The 27,945-nt window shown below is 38.5% G+C and overlaps 1 protein-coding gene and 1 pseudogene across 1 annotated transcript; both read right to left on the minus strand.

Moving 5' to 3' along the window:
* LOC144454133 (vomeronasal type-2 receptor 26-like) lies at positions 1–8,824 on the minus strand (annotated as a pseudogene).
* On the minus strand, positions 8,824–27,940 carry LOC110219888 (vomeronasal type-2 receptor 26-like). Its single transcript, XM_078146261.1, is given in 4 exon segments — positions 8,824–9,117; positions 13,657–14,460; positions 20,897–21,188; positions 27,795–27,940. Coding segments are annotated over 3 exon segments (1,386 nt in total). The 5' UTR covers positions 21,185–21,188; positions 27,795–27,940.
* Positions 27,941–27,945: the final 5 nt, after the last annotated feature.

A 27,945-nucleotide genomic window follows, 5' to 3' on the forward strand; every position in this document is an offset into this window, starting at 1 on the left:
TCAGAGTAAGCTTTGTGAGATTTCAAGCCACAGACTCTGTAATCTCCAATTTCCATCAAGAGGTGGCAGTCTAGTATACAGTTCACGATCCCTAATGCTCAGATTGTGGCAGAGCATGCCCCTTCCTGCAGGAAAGTATCTACCAAGAGTAGATTGTCTTTTCTTCAATTCTTGGTCATCTTTTCAATTCCAATTTAACTGCCACCTACTTCCACAAGTCTTCCCTGGTCCTTCCTGTAAGTAACAACTTTCCTGTTAGACCTCATATAGCACTTTGTTTTAAACTGGAATGAACTTACCAGATCATACTTTGTGCTGTTGCCATCAGCTCATAGAAGGGCAAGCTTGATTCTCTCCTAGTGCCTAGCATGATGCTCTGCATATAGGAGAAGCTAGATAAATGTTTGTTCTTATAAGAGCAAGACATTGCTCTGACTTGCTTCAGAGAGCCAGTGAAAGATCTTCCATAGGGGAATAATGTGGCCATGTTTATGGAAAAGGAAGATTAAATAGCAACTGTGTGAAGGATCACAGAATCATGGAATTTTAAAGTTGAAAGGTATCACAATGGCTATGTAGCCTGATTTCTGTCTAAAAAGAATTCCCACGGTAATATTTGCCCACTGAGCTGTCTCATTTGATCCTCACAAGAACCCTGGGACATAAATGCTATTGTTATCTTCATTTTACAAATGGGAAAACTGAGGTAAACAGGTTAAGTGACTTGCCCAGGGTCACACAGATCAAAGTCTGGATTTGCACTCTGTTCTTCCTGACTCTAGGCCCAGAATTCTATCTACTTTGTCAACTAACTGTAAGGAAGGGGTTAGGAAAGCAAGTTCACAAAAGAAACAAGAAACTCCAACCGTGAGTCATTTGTAGTTATTTTCAAGATTTTAAAAATTCTGCCCTGAAGAACACATAAAAACACAAAATGAGCATATCCATATGCATAGAACACATAAACAGGATTGCATGTGAAACAATTTCATGTCATTTGATTTTGAAAATACTTCATACAATTATATATGCTATTGATATAGAATGGTTACAAAGATTATTGCTGCTTATTACTATATTAGTGATATATGAACGTATATCTGATCCACACATCACTTTCAAATTTTCCTGCTTGTCTCCACTTCTTTACATTTTTTTCCATGCATTTATAAAACTGCTTCAATGGATCTCTGCTTAATTTGACATCACTATTGCTAACTCCCTCTCTTTTCCCCAAATCCAACCCCCCAATTAAAAACATTTAAACAAATAAACATAGCCCACCAAACCAAATCCCTAAAGTGAACTTTTCCAAAACTGCTTGTCTCCGATCCTTCAATCCATTACTTCTCTGTGAAAGAGATGAGTAACATGTTTATCTTAGGTCCCCTGGAGATCTGGTTGGCTATTGCTTTGATCAGAGTTCTTGAGGCTTTCACAGACCTTTTTCTTTACAATATTGTTGTCATTGTGTAAATTCCTGGTTCTGTGCCTTTCACTCTGCATCAGTTGATACATTCCAGGATTCTCAAATCGTTTCATAATTTCTTTGGGTTAAGCAATATTCCTTTACATTCACATACTAAAATGTGTTCCGACATTCTGCATATTGATAGACACCACTGTCACCTTAGGTTCTAATTCTGGGCCTCTCTTTTCTTCCCCTTTTAATTTCCCTTCTGCTTTCTGGATGACAAAGTTTGTTTTTCTTAAGACTGTTCCCTACACAGTATTATCTTCCTTCTTAATTCCCCTTTCCTAGCCCCAGTTATTTCCCTGTTGAGTTTAATGTATTTCTACAACAAAATGTGTATGTGTATGTTTATGTACATGTGTATGTGCCAGCCAGTGAAGGTCACCTGATGCCTGCTTCCTCTACCCCTTTTTCCATATTTGCATATTCTTTTCATGCACCCCAGTTGTAAGAAATAACAAATTCTACTCCCTCTTCCTTCTCTCCTTTCTACACTAATGAAGTTCTTATTCCTTCCTTTATCTCTCCTCCTTTAAAAGCTTCAGAATAGAACCAGTTTCACTCCACCCCCCCAACAAGAGCTTCTCTTTTTACTGACTCCTCCAATACCCTTGAAGACATTAAGGTTCTGAAAGGACCTTGTTTCTTAAACCCATGATACAATGTTAGCATTGTATCATCAATCAGCTCCCTCTAATTACTCAAATAAATTTACCTTTTGGAGTTTTTCTGGAGTACTGTTTGTATTTAAAGTTCTTACTCAGTGCTGATCTTTTCATGATAAATGCTTGAATTTCATCTATTCAATTAAGGGTCCATCCCCCCCCCACCCCGTGGGATTCATCTCATCTTTGCTGAGTGAGTTATTTTTTGTTGAAAGCCCATATCTTTCACCTTTTGGAATTTTATATTGCGAGTTCTCATCTCCTTTTAAAAAAGAAACCATCCAGAATTGTGTAGTCCAGGGGCAGCTAGGTGGCACAGTGGATAGAGCACTGGCCCTGAAGTCAGGAGGACCTGAGTTCAAATGTGGCCTGAGACAGAACACGTGACACTTACTAGCTATGTGACCCTGGGCAAGTCACTTAACCCCAATTGCCTAAAATAATAATAGTAATAAAAAAAGAGAAAAAAAAGAATTGTGTAGTCCTGGTTGTGGTTCCTTGGTACAAGAAGTGTTTTTATTCTGAATGTTGGGGGCATTTTTTTCTTTAACATGGAGGTTCTGGATTTGTAGTATGACGTTCCTGGGACATTTCCTTTTGAGTTTTCTTTCAAGAGCTGATTGATGGGTCTTTCTATCTTTACCTTGCCCTTTGTTTCTAATAGACCTGGAAAGTTTTCATTTATGTTTCCTTGAAGTCTGTAGAGGGCAGGGCTCACTAGCTGTCTTTTTTCCAAGAGATCCAACCTGAGGAGTTTTGCTGGGAAAAGAAGCCTCGTGGGCTGAGAACTGATCATACAAAGCTGAATCTCGGGGGGGGGGGGGGGTTGAAGAGCTGCCTGGGCTTGTCTACAGAGAGAACCAACCTGAGAAGTTTTGTAATTCTCTGGCCTAAGGGCACTGCTTATCAGTATAAGGCCCAAGGCCTGGTAATAAATGCTCTTTCCATTTATCCTCCTATGATAGTAGGACTCTGACAGCCCAGGTAAGGGTGGATGTGAGTGAAAAGATCTCATCCTACTTCATTAGCCCCAGAGTAGATGATGATCAGATTTCCCCAGCAACAGAGTTATGAGGACCACAAGGGTAGAGGGTGGGATAAGGGCAGAGTAACTAGCAGTGTAGATTGTTCCTGCAGGAACCAAAGACACAAAGGCTGGCAGTGCAGAGTTTTGAGCTGCCCTGATCCATTGGATTTCCTCTCTCATGTGCTTCCCTGCTAGGTTTCTATAAGGGTGTGCCTTTCCTCTGTCTTTCTGTCTCTGTCTCTCTCTGTCTCTCTCTGTCTCTGTCTCTCTCTCTCTCTCTCTCTCTCTCTCTCTCTCTCTCTCTCTCTCTCTCTCTCTCCCTCTCTCACACACACATACACATACACGCCTACAAAGACCCTATGTGCCTTAGTGGGAAAGTATGACCCAGGTTTATGGGTGGACTGTGGTTTATGGAAATGGTTTAAAAGAAACCATAGAAGACAGAAAAAAGGTAATGAGAACTTTCTTGGTGGAAATGTTTTAACTCATATTGTGAAGAAGATGAGAATTCTTTAGAAGAAATCTTACTTGGTATTGTAAGAATGAAGCCCTTCACATGAGACTCCAATCTACTTTCCAACTTTTCTAGATGCACCTCCCCCCTCCCCTTACTCTAGAACAGTGGTGTCAAAACTCTCAGGACCACCACAAAACTTTGAAATCTGTTGAAAATGTAATTGGGAAATGTTTAACAAAATAAATAAAAATATAACACAATATGGATAATGTTCTTTCCTTGGAATAGTTTATGTTCTAATGGGGGAAGACCACACATAAAAGAACTGGAAATGGGAGGAGGGCTAAGTTCTCTGGGGCAATGTTTGGAGCCAGAGGATGGGAAGTAAGGTGGAGGATTGGTTCCAACAAAACAAGGGAAAAGCCTAGGGTCATTCCAGGACAGGATCCAAGTTTCTGACAGGGAGTAGATTGGGATGATGGCTAAAGATATGAAGTAGTCTTACAGTGAGATTGATTGGTGAAAGGCACAGGAGATCAAACAACTTATATCATATAGTGGCCAAACTAGATAATACCCATTATGTGGGTATGCTGCCTTAGAACTAACTCTAAAGAAAGAGAAGGATTTTAAAAGGTGGATATGCGGGTGGAGGAAATTTGAATGTTCAGAGGTAGGAGAGTACAGGATGAGATCAGGGAATGACTAGTCTATGTCAGAATCATGTGTGTGAAGAAGGGGTGTACCTTCTTCTCCATCTTCAGCCTCTACCTTAGCTCAGGATGTCATTATCTCCTTACCTTGTCTATTACAATAACCTCATTGACTTCCCTGCTTTTAGTCTTTCTTCTCTCCAATGCATGCCTCACACAAGCATCAAAATCATCTACCTAACCTTCAGTGGCTTTCTATTGCCTCTACAGCAGCCACACCCCAGTAAAACCATCTAAACTGTGGTTAAACTGGGTTGAGTAATTGTCAGATCTCAAACCTGTTGGTGAGGTAGAGAGATATCTGTCCAAAGCATGTGAAGACATCCCCCAGTGGAATGGATAAATGAAAATAATTTGTTCCAACAGCCTTGAAGGCAACTGAAGCAGGCACTCTGGAGCAGTTAGAGCTTGGTCAGACATCAGACACTACAGTCAACCTGGGCCATCACCAGTTGTCTTTATTTTTGTCTTGCCACTGGACTTTGATGACTCTGGAAGAGAGAGTGAGACTGGTGTCTTTGTGCAACTCTACCTCACTTAAATCCGATTCATGCATAAGTCAAGACATCATCTGTGAAGTCATTGATCCTCTTCAAAAATGAAGGATGAACAACATGATATCTATAGGAATTCACATATCCAAAATGGAATTCAACTTACCTCAAAAACTTTTTTGTCTTTCTAATTTTTCCATTTCTGATAATGGCATTGTCATCTTATCACCTACTTAGACTCATAATTGAGTCATTATTTCCCTGTAACTCACCTGAGATATACAATCTGTTGCTCAGTTGTTTTCCCTGGTTTTCCTTCCTACCCTAGTCCATCACTTCTCCAACTAATTCTTTTCATAATAGCCTAAATAATCTTCTTAATGAACCACTGTAGTTATTCCTTTCCTCTACTAAAAATAATCAGTGACTCTATATGACCTATTGAACACCACATTAAATTCTATACTGGTGTGTAATGCCCTTCACAATACGGTTCCAGTGTACCTTCCAGGTTTATTTCACATAATTCCCCTTCACATGCTCTCCATTCTAGCCAAACTGTACTAATTGTCTATTTGTTTTTCTCATTATGCCATTTCCTTTCACTGTATCTTTGCTCATTCCATACTCCGTGGCTGGTACTGGCATACAATTAAGCCCCTTACTTTGGTACAACTCTTGCCAAATACTTCATGCAAACTTATCTCACCCACTCTTAAGGCAAAAACTATTTCTCCCTCTAATTCCTCATTGTAAACTTAACCTTAACCTTGAACCATCCTTGGAATTTCCCACCCTGATTTGTATCTTAATTAAGTGTGTACATTACCCCCTTGGTTATATTTTAAGCTTTCTGAGGATAGGTTCTTTGTTGTGTCACTGTTTGTGCCTTAGCATTTATAACAGTGTATAACATGGTAGGTATTTTAATGTTTTGGGGTATTGAATTGTAGCAAAGTGAATTCCCATAGGCATGTAAGAAGAATTAGCAAGGTTTAAATATGAGCTTAATGTACAGAACAAGAGACATTTTAGAATGAAGTATTGCACAGACTATTATAATAGTCCAGAGATGATGATTTAGTTGAGAATAACAATAGCTATGAAAGGTTGGCATCTTTAGTAGAGAACCTAGTAAAGATTTAGATATCATCAATATAGAATTCTCAAACTGATTCCAATATTTTTTTTCAGGAATCTCTTATACTGTCAGATATGCTTCCTAGTTAAAATTTCAGAATGATTCCTTCTAGAATCTGATTTCTGCTTTAGATATTTCAAGGTGTTCCTCTCTGGTCTCAGAAGGATCACATAGCACTTGGGAAGAAAGACGCAGCCTAATAACCCAGCACTGGGTTATTATCATCATAGCCTTTCCTTTGGGATTCTGATAGGCAGGAATGAAAGATAGCCAACATGCAGAAGATCAGCATGTTGAATGTGATAAATTTGGCTTCATTGAAGGTGTCAGGAAGGTTTCTGGCCAAAAAAGCCACTATGAAGCTCTCCAGGGCCAGGAAGCCCATGTAACCCAAGACACCATAGAAGGCAAGGACAGAACCTATTTTGCATACAATGATTATATGAGCAGGTTCTGAGTGTAAGTCTAGTCCTGGAAAAGGTGGAGAGGTTGCCAGCCAGATGCCACAGAGAGTCATTTGGATCATAGAACAGATGAAGACAACAAAATTAAAAACTCTGGGTTGTACCCACCTTTTCATCTTGCTTCATGGTCTTGTGGCTTTGAAGGCCAGAACCACAATGATGGTTTTGGCCAAAATAGAAGAAATGGCCACAGTGAATACAATTCCAAAAATAGTTTGTTGTAGGAGGCAGGTTGCTGATGTTGGATGGCCAATGAAGAGCATGGAGCAGAGGAAACACAAGGTATGGGATATGAGGAGTGTGTAACTGAGAGTCCTGTTATTAGCTTTGACTGTGGGAGTGTCTCAAAACTTTACAAACATCCTAAGAATCAGAACTGTGAGGAGAGAAAATGAAAGAGCTATACAAGTCAAAGTCAATCCCAAAGACTCTTTGAAAGTGAGGAAGTCCATAGTCTTTGGGAGGCAGTTATCTTATTTGGATACTTATCCTCTGGGCATTTCATGTCTTCAAGGAATGAAGAGTATCTCAATATCACATAGTTAATAATTTCATCTTAGCCTCAGATCAATACAATCATTGTATCATATCAAATCAGTTCTACTGACTCTATAGAATCCTTCTGAAATAGTGGGATATAGTGCCACCAGTATGTAACACAATGAAAGAGTATATTTCCACATTGCCCAAATCAATCAAGATTTGGTGGACATAAGTCATATTCATTCTCAAACTATACTTCCTTTCAGATTGAAATAGAGCTATTTTAATATATTTTTGTGATCTCATAAGAATAGAAAACAAGTACCCTAAAATACCTCTTTTCAATCTCTTTTGTTTCAGAGTGGCAGTATTTGGAATAGCAAATGTTAATAGATTACCAGAAAAGTAATATCATTTGCTACATTACAGCCCTCCCCTCTGCCCCCCACCAAAGTCCCTCCTGATAATGTCTAACAAATTAATGACTTTTGCAGCAACAGTGATATGTTCAGATGATGTCTTAAGAAAGTAGTTGACAATGAATCTGATACCATATAGTATTCCAACTGCTACCTCAGACACCATTAATTGATTAGCATAATTTGCAACTTTTCTTCTCTTCATACACTAGCAACTGATAATATTGGACCTAATAAGACATATCTGAATTCACAATATATTCTTAACATTTCGAGTAAAAATGGTTCCTTTTGCTAGAGACTTTAAATACACAAGAATCACTGGAATTGCTTAGGATGTGTAGCCAAGAACATCATAAGGCTTTGAAAAGCTATATCTTATTAAAATGACCTGAATATAAGACATGACAAAGTGAAGGAGCATTTGTAATCATCAGCATGTACTTATAGGAGGAAATCCAGGGGGAAAGTGAGAAACATAGTTTAGAAGACTTGGATAGGAAGAAAGAAGACTTAGAAATGGAGAAACACAAGTGATTATCTAGTGGGATTATAAAACAGACAACATGGACTGGGAAATTAGAGGATTTGGGAAGACATATCATGACCAAAATCAAGGCAGCACAAAGTCTGAGAGCAAGAATATATCTGAGAGGCTATTTATGCCAAATTGTATCAGAACAAAGATCCCCTCTGAAAAGTAACCAATGAATGTCCAGCCCTTGATTGAAGAATGATGAGAGGGAACATACAACTTCTTAAGGCAATGGAAGAGCTTAAGTTTATTCATTGAGTATATCTTTGAATATATTAATCTTCCATGCATTGTTTCTCTTTGTGGGCAAATGGATCAGGCCTAATCCTGTGGACAACCCTACAATTACTTGAAGAAAGCTATAACATTCCTGTAGGCTAAACCACCCCCTTTGACACTTACCATTTTTCAGGTATCTGCTAAAGAATTAGTTACTTTGGTTATTTTTCTGATCCAGATATCCCAAGATTTTCCCCCACAATGACCAATCTTTTCCTCAAAAAAGAAAGAAAGAAAAAGACCTAACCTAGAGGTATAATTTTATTGTGATTCAACAACATATTGATAAACTATGATAAACTACATCTTTATCTGCTCCTTTTGAAGATATGGATCTTCAGATATTTTTCTACCAGGATAGTAGATAATCTGCCTCCCAATTCTCCCTCATTATTTAAAAAAGTTTTAATGATATGTAGTATCCTCTGATTCTCTGTGAAGGGCCTGGAAATTGGACTTTCAGGTCATGTGATCAACAAGACAGGGGAGGCTAGACATTTTCTCTGATCCTCATGACCTGTCACTCCTCTCCAATAGAGAAATTATACCTCAAAGGGAAAGCAACTTCAACTGTCTCCATGGCCTAGGACACCAAGAATCCAAAAGAAGGTAAAACAAAACCATGACACCTACCCCAAGCTAACTCAATATACTCTCCCCCACTGGCCATCACACTTCTAGCATAAAGGTGTACCAGTTGACCAAAGGACCTGACATATGATCCAAGGACCCAATGCATGAGCTTGCGAGAAAATCAAACTCCGCACGCTGATCTGCCTTCCTTCTTCTTAGTGCTCTATAGGTATGGGCACCAGGCTGCAGAATTTTGCTCACTCCAAGAGAAAGAACCCATGTCCAAGAGAAAGAATCCATGCTAAGTAGCACCACAGGCTGTTGAAGCTTGTAATGGCCCTGAAAGTCAGCCATCCCTGTGGTTGTAGCATTTTGTTCTGCAAAAGATCTCTGCAGGAAAATGGAAGAACAGAGGGAAAGGGAAGAGCACATTTCTGGCCTTGAAATAAAGCTTAACACCACTGCCCATCTCAATCCCTTTCAGTGCCTCAGAGAACTACAGAAAGCAACCGTTTGGCACTGGCTTGGCAGCTGTCTGAACTGTGAGTGTGAGGCAAGCTCTACAAGACAGTGGCAGAAAGTTCCAAAAGGGGAGAACCTGGAATGGATATATTGGATGTTATGATTCTATGAGGTATACAGAGAATAGAGAAAGACTAGATAATTATGGGAAGGGGCACGAACAACAGAATGAGGGGCCAGACTGAACAGAAAGAGAAGATAGATAATGAAGAAAGTGGAAGAATCTCTCTCCGGAAAAGTGTGAAAAAATGAAGAAGATGAGTTGAAGGGAGGAGAGAAAAGGTAAATCTATCTGAGAGGATAAAAAAAAAGAAAAGGAATAATCAAATAAAAGAGAAAATAAAAAGAAACCAACAAGAAAAACCTCAAAGTGAAAGGAATGACAAATGGGAGAAGAGGATTGGGGTAAGAGGAAGAGAGCCAGTGGAAAAGACCCACCTTAATAAAAAGATTAAGCTAAAGTAACTGAAGGAACCATGTTTATAGCAGAAGAGGGAAAATACCTTAATTAGAAAAATCCAGTATTAGAGGCAGAGAGAGGAAATTATAAAACAACTATTATAACTTTAAATGTGAATGGATTAAACAATCCAAGAAAGTGAAAAAGAATGGTAGATTGGATAATAAAATAAAACCCTACAATCTTTTGCTTACAAGAAACATTAAAAAATCCCAAAGACATTAAAAAAATAAAAAGGAAGGGATGTAAAATTGTTATACATCAAATAAATCCCCAAAAGCAGGACTTTATCTGACAAAGCAAAGACAAATATTCCAAAAATAAACTACAAACACTTATTCTAAAGGGAACCATAGATAACAAACCAATGTCAGAATAACTTATATGCTCAAAATGCCTTAGCATCCAAATTCATAAGGAAACTGAACTGCAGGAAGACACTGACAGTAACATAATAATGACAGGAGTTTCAATATCCTTCTCTTAGTTTTAGATATATCTAATAGAAAGATAAACAAAAGGGAAAATATTAAACTGAACAAATTGCTAATTAAAGCTAAAAGATTTGTGGCATCTTATAAATGGGACTGCAAAAGAATATATACACACCTGTATACACATGTGTATAAAATTTCCCAGGATCATGTATTAGGGCACAGAGATATTGCAAGCAAATGTAAAAATGGAGAAATAGTATATCCTTTACAGACAATAATGTAATAAAAATAATTATTAGTCCAGGTATTCCAAACAAAAGACACCAATCAAAATAGAGACTTAATAATGAACTCCTAAATAATGAGTGGCTCAAAGAAGAAATCATAGAAACTATTAATAATTATGTGAAAGAAAAGAGTAATGATGAAACAAAATCCCAAAATTTCTGAGATGCAGCTAAAGTACTCCTACGTGTAGGAAATATATTCTTAGCCACCTAAGAGATAGAGACAATTATAAAAGATAAAATCATTAACTTGGATTATATGAAACTAAAAAGCTGTATAGGCAACATTTATGTACCTAGCATAAGAAAGTAAGTGTTTGGATGGGGGAAAAAATATTTGGGGATGTTTCTTGGAAGAATAACTCTATGGAGTTGAAGAGATATGAGAGGCCACTTGCAACCCACCCCTTAATGGAGAAGGGAGGGATACAGGGTTATATATTATGTTTTCAGATTTTTTTCAATGTATCGATCAGTTGTGCTGAGTTTTTTCCTCTTACAAATAGTATTTGTTGTATGGGATGACTCTCTGGGAGGGGAAGGAGCTAAGTGGGGAAGAGAAATCTCAGTTACTCCCTATTCCTTGAGAGTAGTGTGGGCCCAATATCAAGGTCTGAGAGTAGTGAAGGAAATTAATTAATATAATCTTTCTTTTTCATCAGATATATTGTTTCTTTTTCATGAAAAGTGTTTGACATTTTATATAATGTTCTGTGCTAGATATGTCAAGTTGCTGGAACCCTAGGCTATGAGATATGTCATATTCTTTAAGAGTAGGGTTTGTTTTTATAATTTGCTCTCAGAGAGGCTATCTCTAGTAGGAAAATTCAGAGATCCACAGAGTTTTTGAAGGTGTCCTCTTGTTAGCATTTCAAACACTGCTTTGCAGAGAGTAAGTTAATCATGTACAAGGAGGAATCATTGAACCTTCCTGCTCTTTGATCACAATTGTCTGGCTCCTCATTGTAAAGGGGCAAAAGAGTACCTTAGGAGGAGAGTTTTTATATTCACTTCTCAACTTCGCAGAAATGAATATCAGAAACAATATACACCACTGAATTTGTCTTTGTTCAGTTGTTTCTGTTGTGTCTGACTCTTCAAAACCCTATTTGGGGTTTTCTTGGCAAAGATACTGGAGCAATTTGTCATTTCCTTCTCCAGCTCATTTTACAGATGAGGAAACTGAGGCAAACAGGATGAAGTGACTTGCCCATGGTCAACAGCAAGTGTCTGAGGCTGGATTTGAACTCAGGTTTTCCTGATTTCATGCTGGGTGCTCTATCAACTGCACCACCTGTTGCTGTTCAGTCATTTCAGTCGTGTCTGACTTTTTTGTGAAGCTTGTGCTTGAGGCAGTATTTGAACTCAGAAAGATAAGTCTTCCTGACTCTAGGCTCTGCACTCTTTCCGCTGTGCCACCTAGCTGCCCTTAATGCAATTATTAGTTACCATTAAAATAGTGGCATGACGTTTACAAAGCAATATATGGTGGGATATCCATTAAAAAGAAAACAGATTTTGTACGTGATTGTCATATTTTTTGAGAAAGATGGTTAATATTTAATTGCAAAACTTCATTGCATGTTCTAGCCCAGGCAGCAGTGAAATTTTCTGATCTGCTAAGTGAAGACACTTTTTGAAGTCTATAGGCCAAGAAATGGAGTGTCAGACGAAGAAAATGGAGCTAGCCCTTTTTGGAAGGGATCTTGAGTAAAGAGGAAAGGCTTGGGTTGGATATATGGTGAAACCTAACAATTTGGTTGTGAATTCTTAATAAATAAGTTGACATTTATCCAGAATACCCTCCAAAATGCATTAGGATTTATAAAATTAAAGGAGAAAATTCAGCTCTTGGGCAACAAAAGATGATAAAGTATCTTGCATTTATTACTGACCACATTACTATTATGGCCATAAACATACACTTCATACTTACCCAACAAGCACTGTATATGTAAGAAGTAGAATGAGCTCCATGAGGTAAAGGCTTCACTTATGTCTGTGAATCGCCAGAACCCACCTTTGAAGACATTCCATTTTTGTTGAAAGGAGCTGTCTGTTTAAGTGGGATGTCCACATTTCAGAGGTAAGACCAAGTATTCTTATTTCTCAGTAAATGCAGAAATGTGGGAAGTGAGGACCAACCAGAACAGAATGAAAAAAATGTCTGTCAAATTTCCATTGCCTGATGTATGAAGACGTCATAAACAGCCTGTTGTGCTCATATCATTGTGTGGTTTTCTCCACACACCCTCCATGCCAGACAAATAAAACTGTTTGTTTTTCTCTGAATTCTATATCCCATTTTCCACCTCCACCGTTTTTATAAGCTACCCTCATGGCTGTAATATGTTGTCTTCTCATCTCTACCTCTTAAAATACTTTCCTTCATTCACAGCTTATCTCAGGTTCTATCTCCATGGAGTCTACCAGGATTCATTCATTCAGCAAGGATTTACTAAACACCTACTGTGTGCCAAATGATATTAATATGAAGACAAAAATGAAATAGTTCTTAACTGCAAGGAACTTCCATTCACCAGAAACAGCCGGTGGCTACACTTGGTCTCTATCACCTCCAGAACCAAATGTAAAGTCCTCTATTTGGCATTTAAAGCTCCTCATAATCGGATCCCTACCTACCTGTGGAGTTTTCTTACACCTTAATTTGCTCCACACTGTGACCTAGGTACACTGGCTTACTTGCAGTTCCTTGGACGTAACACCTCATCTCACATCTCCATCCATTTGTACCCACTGCCTTCCACATTAGGAATGCTCTGCCACCTCACTCCTCTTATCTTCCCTGGCTTCCTTCAAGGCTCAAATTCCATCTGCTGCAGGAGGTTCTTCCTGCCCCGCCCCCACCTTGATAATGCTGTCTCCCTTTCAGATTACCTTCATTTATTCTCTCTCTCTCTCTCTCTCTCTCTCTCTCTCTCTCTCTCTCTCTCTCTCATTCTCCATTTATCTCTCTCTATATATAGATGCACATACATATGTATACATAGATATTTGCATATATTTGTAAATATATTCTATATACCATGTTATTCATATATCATCTCCCTCATTAGAATATCTACTTAGGGCAGGCACTGTTTTTACCATTTTTTTGTATTCCCAGGGCATTCTGCAATGCCAAATAAATAGTGAACACTTAGTATATGCTGATAGGCAGACTGACTGACTGACTGGCTGGCTGATTTAGAGGGAATGTTACCTGCCAGGCTTGAAATGTGACATTTTCTCCCTGTCTCTCAAATCCCATTTCTGTTCTAACCAGGAACATTTTGAGGAGGGCCCATGCCACAGCACACACAGCATTATAGATGGAATAACTCAAGCTAGACATGGTCATCTCAGAATATTCTAGAGGCAGATCTTCCAGTGAAGCATTTGGTGAACATTCCCCTTCCTCCAGTTTTGTAGGCTCATCTGGGCAATTGAAAGTTAAATGCCAAAAGCTCTTCAGGAAAGTGTCCTCTGGATATTTAACAGGGTTAACACTCTTGAGAAAATTAGAAAAACCAGGAGCTTCAGTAGTCTGGTGTTTAAATACTAGAGCACCACGAAAAGGGTAACTATAATAATGATGGGTTCTCAGGGTAATATCCAAGTCAGACGTGATGATCCACAATTTCAATGATGTAAAAATAAGAGATTGAGAATGTCTGAGGATCATGAGTGAATCTGCATCTCCATGAATGATGATTACTTTGGCTGATGGTGCTATGATCCTGGGCATGAAAGCTACATGAGATTCATCTTGACGTCTCTCACTGACAGGGATCTTTTCTATAAAGGCCACACAGATATTACTCCTGGACATCTCTTCTGCAATGTTCCAAAGGAATTTTTCTCCTCTCATGTCATCTGTGGAAATCAGCCCCACCCAGGTCCATCCAAAATGGAACAGTAGCTGAACTATGCCCACAGAGAGAAAAGAGTCCCTCGAAGCCATCTGATACAGGGAAGTAAATTGGACCTTGTCATTTAGGAGAGGTTCAAATGGACCATAAGTGATCTGGGTGGAAAAAGAGTGTGTGTTATTTTGAGTTCCATGAAAATGGTGCTAGTGAAAGTCTAGTAGCAAAGTGTATCACAAAGTCCACATATCTTCATTAGGAGAAAATTCTATAGGCTCATGAGGCACTGATCAAGTGGGAAAGTCTAACCACCCCAATGTTTATCCATTCTGGGGTCCATTGGAAAACAAGTATTACACAGATACTTTTATGGTACTGTGTACATCAGCTAGTACCTGTCCTAGTCCTCACCTCCACTTTGTACTTTATGTTCTACTTTATTTGGAATCTGAATTGACTTACTCAGTGAAAGTATCATTTTTTACTGGGCTTTGTTTAAGAAAACGATGAATGGGGCCAGCTAGATGGTGTAGTAGATAGAGCACCGGCCCTGAGGTCAGAAGGACCTGAGTTCAAATCTGGCCTCAGACACATGATACTCACCAGCTGTGTGACCCTGGGCAAGTTGCTTAACCCTAATTGCCTTGCCCAAAAAAAGAAAAGAAAATGATGAATGGTGACCAGAAGGCTAAAAATGGGATTCAAATAGGAATATGTAAATAATTTTAGTGGTTGAATTTAAAGGCAGAAAATCATTCAACAAGAACACTAATTTTTGTGGTTTAATTGCTGGATTTTGAGAGAGAGAGAGAGGGAGGAGAGAAAGAAGAGGTGAGAAGAACACAGGAGAGAGAGAGAGAGAGAGAGAGAGAGAGAGAGAGAGAGAGAGAGAGAGAGAGAGAGAGAGAGAGAGAAAAGCCAGGTTCCTCACTCCTGCAACATAAAACAACAGCTAGAAATACCAAAGAGAAGAGTGATGGTTAAACTACTCATGAAGAGCTCCCACCAACAACCAGAATCAGGATTCTAAAAATGGAAGGAATGAAGGTAGGAAAATAAACTACATAAAAAGTAAGGCAGTATATACTCTGAGATTAAAAAATACACATTAAAAAAATAAAGTGATGCTAGAAAGATCATACTTAGGTGGAACCTAGTAATTCTGTTGTTTTTGGTTTTTTTACTCTTCCTAATTTCCTCAGATCCCATTTTCATCAGGTTGTCATGCCTTTTCAATTCTATCTCCACATCTGTCCCCTTCTTGCATAGTCACGATGTGAGTCTGCTCTGTGACCTCCAATCTCTTGACCCCTCAACTCTTTCCCGGGCCGTTTCCCCTACACTAACCACACTCTCTTTTTCTTGCCTCAGCCCCTTAGTGAATCAATTCAACTCTGCTCTGACCTCCTGTCTTGAATCCCTGGCCTTCTTGTCTTTTTACCAATTACACTCTACCAAACCTCAGCCTTGGCTCACTCCCACTCTTCACTACATTCACTCCTACACAAATACTATGGGATAAAGGTGGAGAAAATCACACAGTCATTCTGACTGGGTCCTCTACAAATTTATGTTACACCTGCCTTATTAATTCACTATCCCACTCTCCACAGCAAATCTTCAAACCTTTTCATTACTCTGTAAAACTCCTATGGCTCCTCCTCCCTCCACCTTCTCATCTGAGAATATTGCCTCATATTTTACAGAAAAAAATTGAGGCCATTCACCATGAGTTTCATCTTTTCCCCTCTTCCTTGTCTCCTATAACTTATCTGTTTTCTGCCACTACTTCCTTCTTCACAACTGTTATGTATAATGAAGTTGCCTCATTCCTTACAAAGGTTAATTGCTCTATCTGCTCAGGCAATCCTGTTCCATCCCATCTCCTCCAACAAACTACCTCCTCTGTTATCCCCACTCTTTCACTTGTGTTCAGTGTCTCTCTCTTTAGTGGCTCATTCCCTGCTGCCTATAAACATGGCCACGTCTCCCCCATTCTCAAAAAAAAAGGAAAGCACAAAACTCTAGTCTCATTTGATCTTTCCACCCTCACTAAATATTAGCCTGTATCTCTTTTGCCAGGCTAAATGTGAAAAGGCTGTCTACAATAGGTTCCTCCACTTCTCACTCTTTTCTTAACCCCTTGCAGTCTGGATTCTGACATTATCATTCCACTGAAACTGCTGTCTCTAAAGTTACCACTGATCTCTTAGTTTCCAAGTCCAATGACCTTTTCTCAACTCTCACTCACCTCTGTCTGCTCTGTTGATCACCCTCTCCTCCTTGATGCTTTCTTCTCCTAAGTTTTCAGGATACCTCTCTCCTGGTCCTCCTCCTGCCTAGATGACCGCTCCTTCTTAGTTTCCTTTGCTGTATCTTCATTCAGATCATGCCCTCTAACCATAAGGTTCTGTCTTGAACGTTCTTCTCTTCTCCCTCTGTGCTGCTCCTCTTACTGATCTCATCAGCTCTCATGGATTTAATTACCATCTCTGTGCCAACCCACGCTGAAATCCACCTATTGTACCCTAAACTCTCTGCTGACCTCTGATCTCTCCTCTCCAACTGCCTCTCAGACATCCCAAACTGGATTACAGTGGACATCTTAAATTCAACATGTCCAAAACAGAATTAATTATCTTTACCCCCTACTTATCCCCTTCCTACCTTTCCTATTACCATATAGGCCAATATCATACTCCCAGTCCCTCCAGCTCAAAACCTGTGTGTCATCCTCAATTCCTTCCTATTTCTGAACCCTCACACCCCTCATATCCAAGCTGTTGCCAAGGCCTGTTGATTTCATCTCTGCAACATCTCTCAAATACATCTTCTTTCCTCAAATGCTGCCACTACCCTGGTACAGGCACTTTTCACCTCATGCTTGGATGACCGCAATAGCTGCTACTGGGTCTGCCTCCTGAAGTCTCTCCCCACTCCAATCCATTCTCTATTCAGCTGCCAAAATGATTTCTTAAAGTGCAGATCTGACCCCTACTCATAGTAAATTCCAGTGCCTCCCTATCATCTCCAGGATCAAATACAGAATCCTCTGGTATTCAAAGTCCTTTATATCCTAGCATCCACCTACCTTTTCAGTCTTCCTATAAACTTACTCCCTAACATGTACTCTTTGATCCAATGACACTAGCCTTTTGCTGGTCCATGAACAAGATATTCTGTCTCTTGACTCTGATTTTTTCTGATTGTCCCCTATGTCTGGAGTGCTTTCCCTATTCATCTTTGCCTACTGACTTCCTTGACTTCCTTCAAGCGCCAACCAAAATTTCTTCTTCTACAGAAAGTCTTTCCCAATTCCTTTTGATTCTAGTTCATCTTTTAATCATTTCCTATTCATCCTGAATAGGCAGATAGGTGGCACAGTGGACAGAGTGCTGGACCAGGAGTCAGGAAGACTCATCTTGGTGAGTTCAAATCTGGCTTCAGACACTTACTAGCTGTATAACCCTGGGCAAGTCATTAACCCTGTGTGCTTTAGTTCATCATCTGTAAAATGAATTGGAGAAGGAAATGACAAACCACTCCAGTAACTTTGCCAAGAAAACCTCAGATGGGGTTGCAAAGAGTCAAAGATGACTGACACAACTGAACAACAAATTTATCCTATAAAGTTCGTATGTATTTACATATTTGTTTATTGCCTCCCCCACTAGATTGTGAGCTTCTTGAGGACAGGAATTGTCTTTTGCCTCTTTTTGTATCCCTAGCACTTAGCACAGTGCCTGGCAAATAATAGGCATTTTGTAAATATTTATTCACTGAATAATGACTGTCATTCACTGAGTGAATGACTGTATTAGAGCTGACCCCAATGACATTTCCCATGGACTTTTAAAGTAGCTTAATTGTTCTTTCTGTGTCCTGTCTCTCCCCTCTCTAATCCATCCTCCTCGTTGATAACAAGTTGATATTCCTAAATGTGTTTTTCATCACTACACATGCACAACTCATGTCAAACTGCTCGCCTTCTCAATGAGGGAGGAAGAGAATTTGGAACTCAAGATTTGAAAAAAAGAATGTCAAAATTGTTTTTACATGTAATTGGGAAGAATAAAATATTTAAGTAAAAAAAATTGACATTCCTGGAGCAGCAAGCTATGTCACTGTCCTACAACAAGCTTCAATGGCTCTGTAATTCTTTCAGAATCAAGTAAAAGCTTTTCTGGGGGGCATTTAGAGCCCTTTATAATTTGGCTCCATATCTTTCCAGATTTAATTCACATATTGCCTCTTTAAGAATGTTATTTAACGGGGAAGCTAGGTGGAGCAGTGGATTGAGCACCAGCTCTGGAGTCAGAAGGACCTGAGTTCAAATCTGGCCTCTGACACTTGATACTTAGCTGTGTGACCCTGGGCAAGTCACTTAACCCCAACTGCCTTGCAAAAAACAACAAAACAACAAAATATTCTTGGGAAGTCACTTAACCCCAATTGCCTAAAAAAAAAAGAATGTTATTTTATGGGGTTTTCTTTACCTGTGTCATAATTTCATATTTGTTGCAAAGCATCGAAGCATTGTGGACACATGAATTTACCTGAAAGTAGCAGAGTTATTCTATCAGATGATTTTAGCAATTATCCAAATGGAGTATAATATTTTTACTGTCATCATGCCTGCCTTTGTTACATTGTTAATTCAATCTGTGGACAAGGGTGTTGCTCAGAATAGAAAATGTTATGGAAATTTCAATTGCTGTGTTGGTTTATTCCATAAGCAAGCACTATACAAAATTTTAATCTTATAGAAGGTGAATTTTTGTTGCTTGTGCCTCAAGCTGTTAAAAAGTGAAATATTAATGGGCACGAAGAAAAAAATACTCCATTTTCTAACAGACTTTTGGAATTCTAATCCTTCCCCCAACAGAATATAAGCACCCTAAGAGATGAAGGAATTTATAGGTTTTTAAAAAAATATTAAGTGTCACCAGTACCTGAGGTGCCTGAAACATAAGAGGAACTTAAGAAATGCTCAATGAATCAAATTAAAATGTATTCTGAATTTTACCACTTACACAACTTTCAGTTTTTCCAACCATGCTTTTGTATTAATCCTTGGTTCCCTTGTTTCCACATTCAGTACATTTATTTTAAAATCTAAATGTATTGGAAAAAAAAGATTAATCATGAACAAGGTGAATTTATACAAATGCTAAAAAGATAGTTCAACATTAAGAAAACCATAATTGATAAAATTAGAAACAAAAACATCCCAGAGTATATGAATATGCAAATAGACAGGGAAAACTGCCTTTGGTGAAGTACAATAATCTTTTACGCTAAAAAATACTAGCAAAATACTTTTGACCAATATATATATATATATAAAATGATGATAATACTTAATTTATATATTTAGTGCTATACCAATTCAGTTGCAAGGGTATCCTGCTATAAAGAGCAGGCTAATATATAATAGTAATATCCATTTGGAAGAATGAAAGGTTTAAATCTAGAATATTAAGGACAATAATGCGGGGAGAGATGCATCAAAAGGGAAATAGCACATCCGGAACTCAAGTAATATTATTATAAAGCAATATGCATTAAAACTATTTGGTATAGTTTGACAAGGAGAAAAGAAGGTCCTTGGAATGTACAAGATAATGAAAAATCAGAAAAAAATTCAATATTCCAATGCACAATAGAACTGGTAACAGAAATTACTTGAGGTAAAACTCCTTATTTGATAAAAATAGAAAGAAAAGAAAGCAGTTCAGTAGAAATCAAGTTTTGACCAACATCTTCCTCCCTATGAAGTAGCTAGGCAGCACAGTGGATAGAGAATTGATCCTGGAGTCAGGAGGACTCGAGTTCACATTTGGCCTCAGACTATTAGTTCTGTGACTCTGAACAATTCACTTAACCTCCATCTGCCACAATTTCCTCATCTGTGTAATGGGGATAATAATATTACCTGCCTTCCAAGATTATTGTGAGGATAAAATGAAATAATGACTGTAAAGATGATTTTTTTGCAAACCTTAGAATGCTATATAAATGCTAACTAGTATTATATATCAGAATAAATGAAAAAATGGACATATGACCTGAGTATTAGAGGTCATACCACAAAAAATATAAAGTACAATGAGATCAGATATCTTTTTACAGCTATGGCAAGGTGTAAACTAATGGAATGAGAATGCAGATTGCAGAATATTTTTTCCCTTCTCTATTTTGTGCTTTTTTTTTTTTTGGAACATGGCTAATGCAGAAATTTGTCTTGCATGACTTCATATTTGTAATGGGTTTTGTACTATTTAACTTCTTGACAAGGGGGATGAGTCAGGGTAGGGAGAGAATTTGAAACTTTAAAAAAAATTGATTTTTGAAAAAGTAATGTTTTCCGATGGAGGGAGCAATAGGATGAAATTGATGAGACTGGAGTCTTAAACTCAGCTCTGCTACAAATGATCTCTGGGATCTTAGAAAACCAGGTAGTATGGCCACATGGAACAAGTACTGAATGTGGTGTCAGATAGAGAACCTTTGGAAAAGTCAGTTAACTTCTCTGTATCAAAGTTTCCTAATTTGTCGAAGGAGGGAAAAGATGCCATTTACAATAGGCCACACCTGTGGGAACTTGTAGAGTTCTAGTAGGGACCCCATCTGAACAGATAATGCAGATGCTGCTCCTCCAATGACGGCCACTGACTTATCTTGGGCCCTGCAGCTGTAATTAGGCATGGCTGGGCTTTGGCCTGATAGCCACTTCAGGGAGCTCTCCAAGGTCCTCTCATCACTGTGGTAGGTGTTATAGAGATGCTATCCCAAGGTAATGTTAGGTAACAGGTTGAGATTTTGGTCGATTTCCTCCACAGCAAACACCAGGGCCAGGACCTGCTGATAATTTTTGTGCATCAACCTGTGGTAAAGGAATGAGAAGAATGTCAGACAATAAGGTGAAGGTGGTGGGAGTGGAAACTATCTCAAGACAATGGGTTTCAGAAGGAGGAACTGCAGTTGCATTACAAAGACTAATCTTCCAGGGAGCACGGTTCAGCCAGTTTGGCCATCACAGAGCAATACCTGTTTTCTCTGTATTGATTTCCTTTACATTCCTAGCCTGTTGCAAATTCTAGAATGCAGAATAATTTTTCAGGAGTATCATCATTATAATTGTCTTACCTGAATATTCTATCTTTTATAGGTCCCAAAAGTGTACAGTATATTGAACAGCTTTGAGGCAACTAGGTGACTCAGTGGATAGAGTGCAGGCCCGGGAATCAGAAAGGCCTGAGTTCAAATTTAGCCTCAAACACTTGCTATCAGTATAACACTGGGCAAGTCACTTAACCTCTATTTGCCTTTATGCACTGGAGAAGGAAATGGCAAACCCATCCAGTATCATTGCCAAGAGAGGGTCATGAAGAGAAGACATGACAGAACAGCTGAACAACAACAATTCTTGAACAGCTACCACATTCAGTTCTCTGCTATGGTAAAAGACCAAATATGACCAAGGCAAAGCTGAACCTTGGAGTCAAATTTCTAAGTCAGATAAATCACACAACCACAAGGCATGGCATTATGCAATGAGCGCCAGATCAGTGGAATGAAAGTCAATATAATCTCAGAGAGGGAAGCAATATCATCTGGTGACAGGAAAAATAAATATGGTTTCCTGGAGAATATGGACATTAAGCTGGACTGAGAAGAATGGGTAAGATTTCAGTAAGAAGAAATGTCAAATAAAAGAAATAAAGGTGGGAGGAGTGGAATAAGCAAAGGTATAGAGGTAAGAAATACCAGGGCCCTTTGACCCAGCAATAGCACTTCTAGGGCTATGTCCCAAGCAAATCATAAAAATGGGAAGGTGACCCACATGTACAAAAATATTTATAGCAGTTCTTTTTGTGGTGGCAAAAAATTGGAAATTGAGAGGATGCCCATCAATTGAGGAATGGCTGAACAAATTGTGGTATATGAATGTAATGGGATACTATTGTGCTATAAGAAATGATGAACAGGCAGACTTTTAGAAAAACCTGGAAAGACTTGTATGGTCTGATGCTGAGTGAAGTAAGCAGAACCAGGAGAATGTTGTACACAGTAACAGCCACGTTGTGCAATGATTAACTTTAATAGACTTAGCCCTTCTCAGCAATGCAAGGATCTAAGACATCTCCAAAAGTCTCATAATGGAAAATGCTGTCCACATCCAAAGAAAGAACTATGGAGTTTGAATGCAGATCTAAGAATACTATTTGCTACGTCTTTTCTTCTGTTGTGTTTTGTTTCCTATTTTGGGTGGTTCCTCCTATCGGTTCTAATTCTTCCTTACAACATCACTAATGTGAAAATATGTGTAATAGGAACGTGTATATATATATATATATATATATATAGCCTGTACTAGATTGCGTGCTGTGTTGGGGGGACAGGTGGTGAGGGAGAGGGAGGAAAAATTAAAACTCAAAAGCATACGGAAGTGATTGTTGAAAACTAAAAATAAATTAATAATAATAATAATAATAAAGAAATACCACGGTACTTTTCCAGAAATTATTCTACTATCATGAGATTATAGATTTACTACTGGAAGAGAACTTATAAGTGCTTTACTCTGACCCCCATCCTTTACAGATGTGGAAACTGAAGCCCAGAGGAGAAGTAACTTGACATAGATCACACAGTTGTTGTGACTGAACTAGGACTGTTCCACTAATACTACTTGACTACCAAGGAAAGTGACCAGTTTGATTAAGCATAGTGCTTGAGTAGGAAGGTAATGAGAGATGAGGTTGGAAAGAGTGGTTTAAAAAATTAAGGGGGGGAGAGATGTATTGAATTTACTCATTAGACAATATGAAGCCATCCAGCCTCATTCTCAACCTGTCTGTAGGGTTTAACACTGTTGTTCACCCTCTCCTCTTTAACACTCTCTTCTCTCTACATTTTTGGGACCCCACTCTTTCCTATTTTTCCTCTTAGCTATCTGACCATTCCTGCTCAGTCTCATGTGCTGGATCTTCATCCACATCACACAATTTAACCATAGTTGTCCCACAGGATTCTGTCCTTGGCCCTCTTTCCTTTTATGCAACTTCCCCTGATGATCTCATTACCTCCCATAGATTTAATGATCATCTCTATGACAGCTATTGTTGTTATTGTTTTTATTGCTGTTGTTCAATGCTTTTGTAATCTCAGATTTGATAGCTGGTCTCTATTAAGATAATGTTTTGCTTGAGCAAGCAAAGGAAGATGGAAACTGAAAATTACTTCATTTGATAGAAAGGAAATATTGATGACCCTTAAAAAGACAATTTACTTTAGCTGTGTGACCCTGGGCAAATCACTTAACCCCAACTGCCTAAAAAAGAGACAATTCACTGAGGATGTTTTTCTTTATAAATCACTACTTCACAGGCAGTATTTGAGAGTGAGGATATTATAGAGGGAGGGAAAGTAAAGGAAGGATGAAGTATTTGGAGCAAGTGCCAATTAATTTTAGGCAGACAAGTCAGGGAGTGCTTAAAATAGGCAAAGATTTGGGAGAGATCTCATGAGCCAAAAATTATAGGATTGATCAAAGATTTAGAACTTAAAAAGAACTTAGGGGTCATTGAGTCTAACCCCATAATTTTAAAGTGGAGGAAACTGATTAGGGAGTTTAAATGACATGTCCAGGTTCATAAATCTCATAAGTACCTAAGGTGGGATTCAAGCCCAGCTTTTCCTGACAAGAAATCCAGCCTTCTGACCATACACCAGTCTATCTGATTCATATATTGGGGACCCTACCAACTCAGAGAATTTGAGTCTTTACTCTCTAAAGTTTCAGACCTTTGCATCACTGAACAAGAAAATTCTTGTGAGGAATGAATGGAAGCAGTCTGCCTAAGGATAAGTCAGTTTGCTGTCTCAAAGGAAGGGCCTTTGTGAGATCCAATGTCTAGTTGAACTTAGCTGAGGAAACTTAGATTTTACATTAAGTAATACTTTGAAAACAGTATGGTTTTACCTGTCCATTATTTTCAAATATTTTCTGCTCAAAGACCCATAGCCTCTTTGACTTACATAGCTTTATGTATCACCTAACAATTTCTCTCAGGGAAAAAAAAATGCTTCCTTATGTAAAATATGTATTAGAAAATTCTCAGCATTATAAAAAAGTCCATGATTTCTTCAGTCATATAATGTGTTAGCGGAAATTCAGTGAATGTTATGCATTTATTCAAATGAAATATCTGATTATCAGTGGATAATTTCAATAGTTACTGATTAGGAGAGAAGATGGGGAAAAGTTAATGAACAGAAAAAGTTGAAAAAGGGGGGAAATGGGATAAACATGGAGTGAGAGGGATATGTACAGGAGCAGGCAGAAGATTTGAACATACGCATTGATTCATGAAAACAGCACACAAACACAAGAATTCACAGACTCATAAAATGCATGCACACATATATCAGATAGCAATGGCATGCTTATCCAGTGAATTAAAAAAAACACATTCTCTCATATAAACAGACACACAAACATCTTTTCTGCTCACAATATTTGAGGCCTTCACAAGAAGGACACTTCAGTCCCCAGTTCCTCCTTTCCTTCCACAACAGAAAATCACAATCATATAAATATTTGTAGTTGCCACAATTTTGCATAAATATAGTGTAACAAAGAACTGACTGTGTGCCACCCTTTCTCAAAAAAAGTCCAGATGTTAACACAGAACTTCAAGGCCTTTCAAAGGAAATAAAAGCAGAGGCATGAATAGGGAATCAGGGGGACAGATGAGTGACCTAAGGGCTGGCTGTGTCACTCTTGACTTGGCTTATAACCTTACACTTCAATAGGAAAGCTAAAGAGTTTGGGAGTAAGGAACATTTAAAGATGCCAAATAAACAGACCAAGTGATAAAACGCTATTGTTCTTGATTTGCTCAGTGAGTGAAGAGATAAGCAGGGAAAAGAAGAAAGGGAAGCACAGAGAAAAACCACAGAGGAATTGAGAGTGGGAGAGAGAAGCCCACACAAATCATTCCCTCACAGGGAGGTAGAGGAAGTCAAAACTTCTGCCTTCAAATGGTCCCACACTTTACACTGTCCAAAATACTGTACTGTGCACAAACATTGCCCAGGATACCTGTCAGCATAGCTTCTGCTCTTTCATCCACCAGGGAAAGAAAGTCTATGGGGATGAGCCTCCACCTGTCTTGAAGCAGGAGCATTTTGAGAATGAGCACATATTGGCTGATCTCTAAATTTCTCATTTTAATAAAACAATCCTTGCTATGTCAGCCAGCACATCCCTATCAAAAGGAGAGTGGGTATTACTGCTCTTCTATATGAACCTTCCATCTTAAAACCGGGGGAAAAAAGAGAGTGGGATTCTATATCATCCTCTTCTTGCCTTGAATAATCCTACCTTTAAACTCACCTTCATGTCAATATAAAATGAGCAGATATCTGCTTCCAGTCTTTGGGTTTTACCTCAATCCCAGTCCCTTTCAATGATTTCATAAACTCTTTTGTCGTTATCAGTATACTTCTTGCAGAAAGAAACAAAATTGCTTAATGTTACTAATACATACATGAGAACTGAGTACTCAGTCCTCTCTCCTTGTACAAAATAGCTCAGACTTAATAAAAGTTTGTGATCCCACATAAGTACCCTTGCTTTTAAAAATTCTTCAGTATATACTCTATATTATAGTTGGCAATTGCTTGCAATCAGATCACAATTAAATGACAGATTTTCTCTATGAGTCAATGTCCTTCTCACTACAATACCTTGGACAGTAATAAAAACAATATGTATCCCTGGCCTTTAGAGGCAGCTAGGTGAAACAGTGACTAGAACACCAAGCCTGGAGTCAGGAAGATCTGAGTTCAAATCTTGCATCAGATACATACTAATTGTATGACCCTGGACAAGTCACTTAACTCTGTTTGCCTCAGTTTCTTCATCTGTAAAATGAACTGGAGAAGGAAATGGCAAATTACTCCAGTATCTTTGCCAAGAAAACTCCAGAGTCAAAAAGAGCCGGACATGACTGAAATGACTGAACAGTAAAATTTTATGAGATGAGGGGCTTTTTAATAAGCATTATCTAAATCAACACAGGATATATAAAAATTGTGGGAAAATGGCTAAAGGCCCAGTGATTCTGACATTATTGAAGAAGAATTCAGACCAGCAAGTAAAAAATCTCTAAATTTCCTAGAGGGAGAAAACACTCCTAAAGCCTCTAGGAAATGTCAAGTATTCAGAAGTTAGTGTTATAAATTCCTAGAGTGATGTCGGTAAATTAGAGTGGGTCACTTCAAGCCTCCAACATGGGCTAGTTATCTTTGATCTGTTCTTCTAGCATGGGTTGTACTAGTAGACTGTATAAATGTCATTGTGTGGTAATCTAATGAGAAATTGAATCCTTTCCTACTAAATGGAAAGTCAGCAATGGGTATGGTCTGATAAGACAGGCTAGGGAAATGTGGGTCACTAATACCCAATTTGTATTTGAAGACAGGCATATGACTCCTTTATTGGGGCTGTTCACCTGATATTTATATCCTTAATTCATTCACTAATGTCATTAAGTTCCTTAGGGGAAGGAACTATTTGGGTTGTGGCTTTGACACCCCCCCCCCAGTGCTTACCTAGTGCTTTCCACATACAAGATTCTTAAGAAATATTTTTGAAATTGAGTTGAATTTACTCAATGAACATTTAACAAGCATCTAATGTGAACCACATATTGTGCTAAACTCTTTCAACCGTAAATGAGAAAAAGTAAAAAGGAGATATGGAATATGACATAGAATTGTTTTCGTTTCAGTTGGATTCACACCTTAAACACCAGTGTCTATAGCAATAATCACTCTAAACAGAGATAAGTAAAAAGAGGGGATATTACTTCGGAGCAGAGAAGGTTAATATCATTTCATTGTGTTCACCTTTCACCTGTGGTCACAGGGATCAAATTCTATATCTGTTGATTTCAGCACTGACAGGATGATTCATATCCAAGAAGCTACTAAGTAATTTCTTCTGGGAAATATGGGCAGAGCCTTCTAATCTCATCCTGGAGTCCTCTGAGGAACTAAATGGCCACAGAGATGATGAAAGCCAAAGGAGAAGGTAGCCCTCTCCTAATCTGCTTCTCTCTCTCTCTCTCTCTCTCTCTCTCTCTCTCTCTCTCTCTCTCAGTTACTCTTTCTCCATTTTCCTTCTTTCTGTCTTTCTTCATCTCTGTCTCTGTGTCTGTTTCTCTCTCTCTGCCTCTGTTTCTATCTCTGTCTCTATCTGTCGCTGTCTGTCTCTATCTCTCTATCTATCTCTCTATTTTTTACACACACACACACACACACACACACACACACACACACACAAGAAATACTGAGATAATGGAAAACGAATGAAAGTCAATGACAAAGATATGAGGACAGATTGCAGTGAGTCCCATGGACTCCATCAGTACCGTTCAGAATCACCAGGAAGAAAAGTAACTCTTTAAAGTACGGCTACACAGCCACTTCCTGATAATTATTACAAGCCTTTTGAGGATGTTCCGAGCCTGTGAAACTGTTCACTTCAACTGAATACAAGGAGAAAAATCCCCCAATTATCAGGCCCCCATCTCTGCAGAAGTCATGACTAATTTGTTGGAAGCAAGACA

This window comes from Phascolarctos cinereus, unplaced genomic scaffold (assembly GCF_003287225.1).
Source record: "Phascolarctos cinereus isolate Bilbo 61053 unplaced genomic scaffold, phaCin_HiC Scaffold_726;HRSCAF=1367, whole genome shotgun sequence".
Classification (NCBI taxonomy): Eukaryota; Metazoa; Chordata; class Mammalia; order Diprotodontia; family Phascolarctidae; genus Phascolarctos; species Phascolarctos cinereus.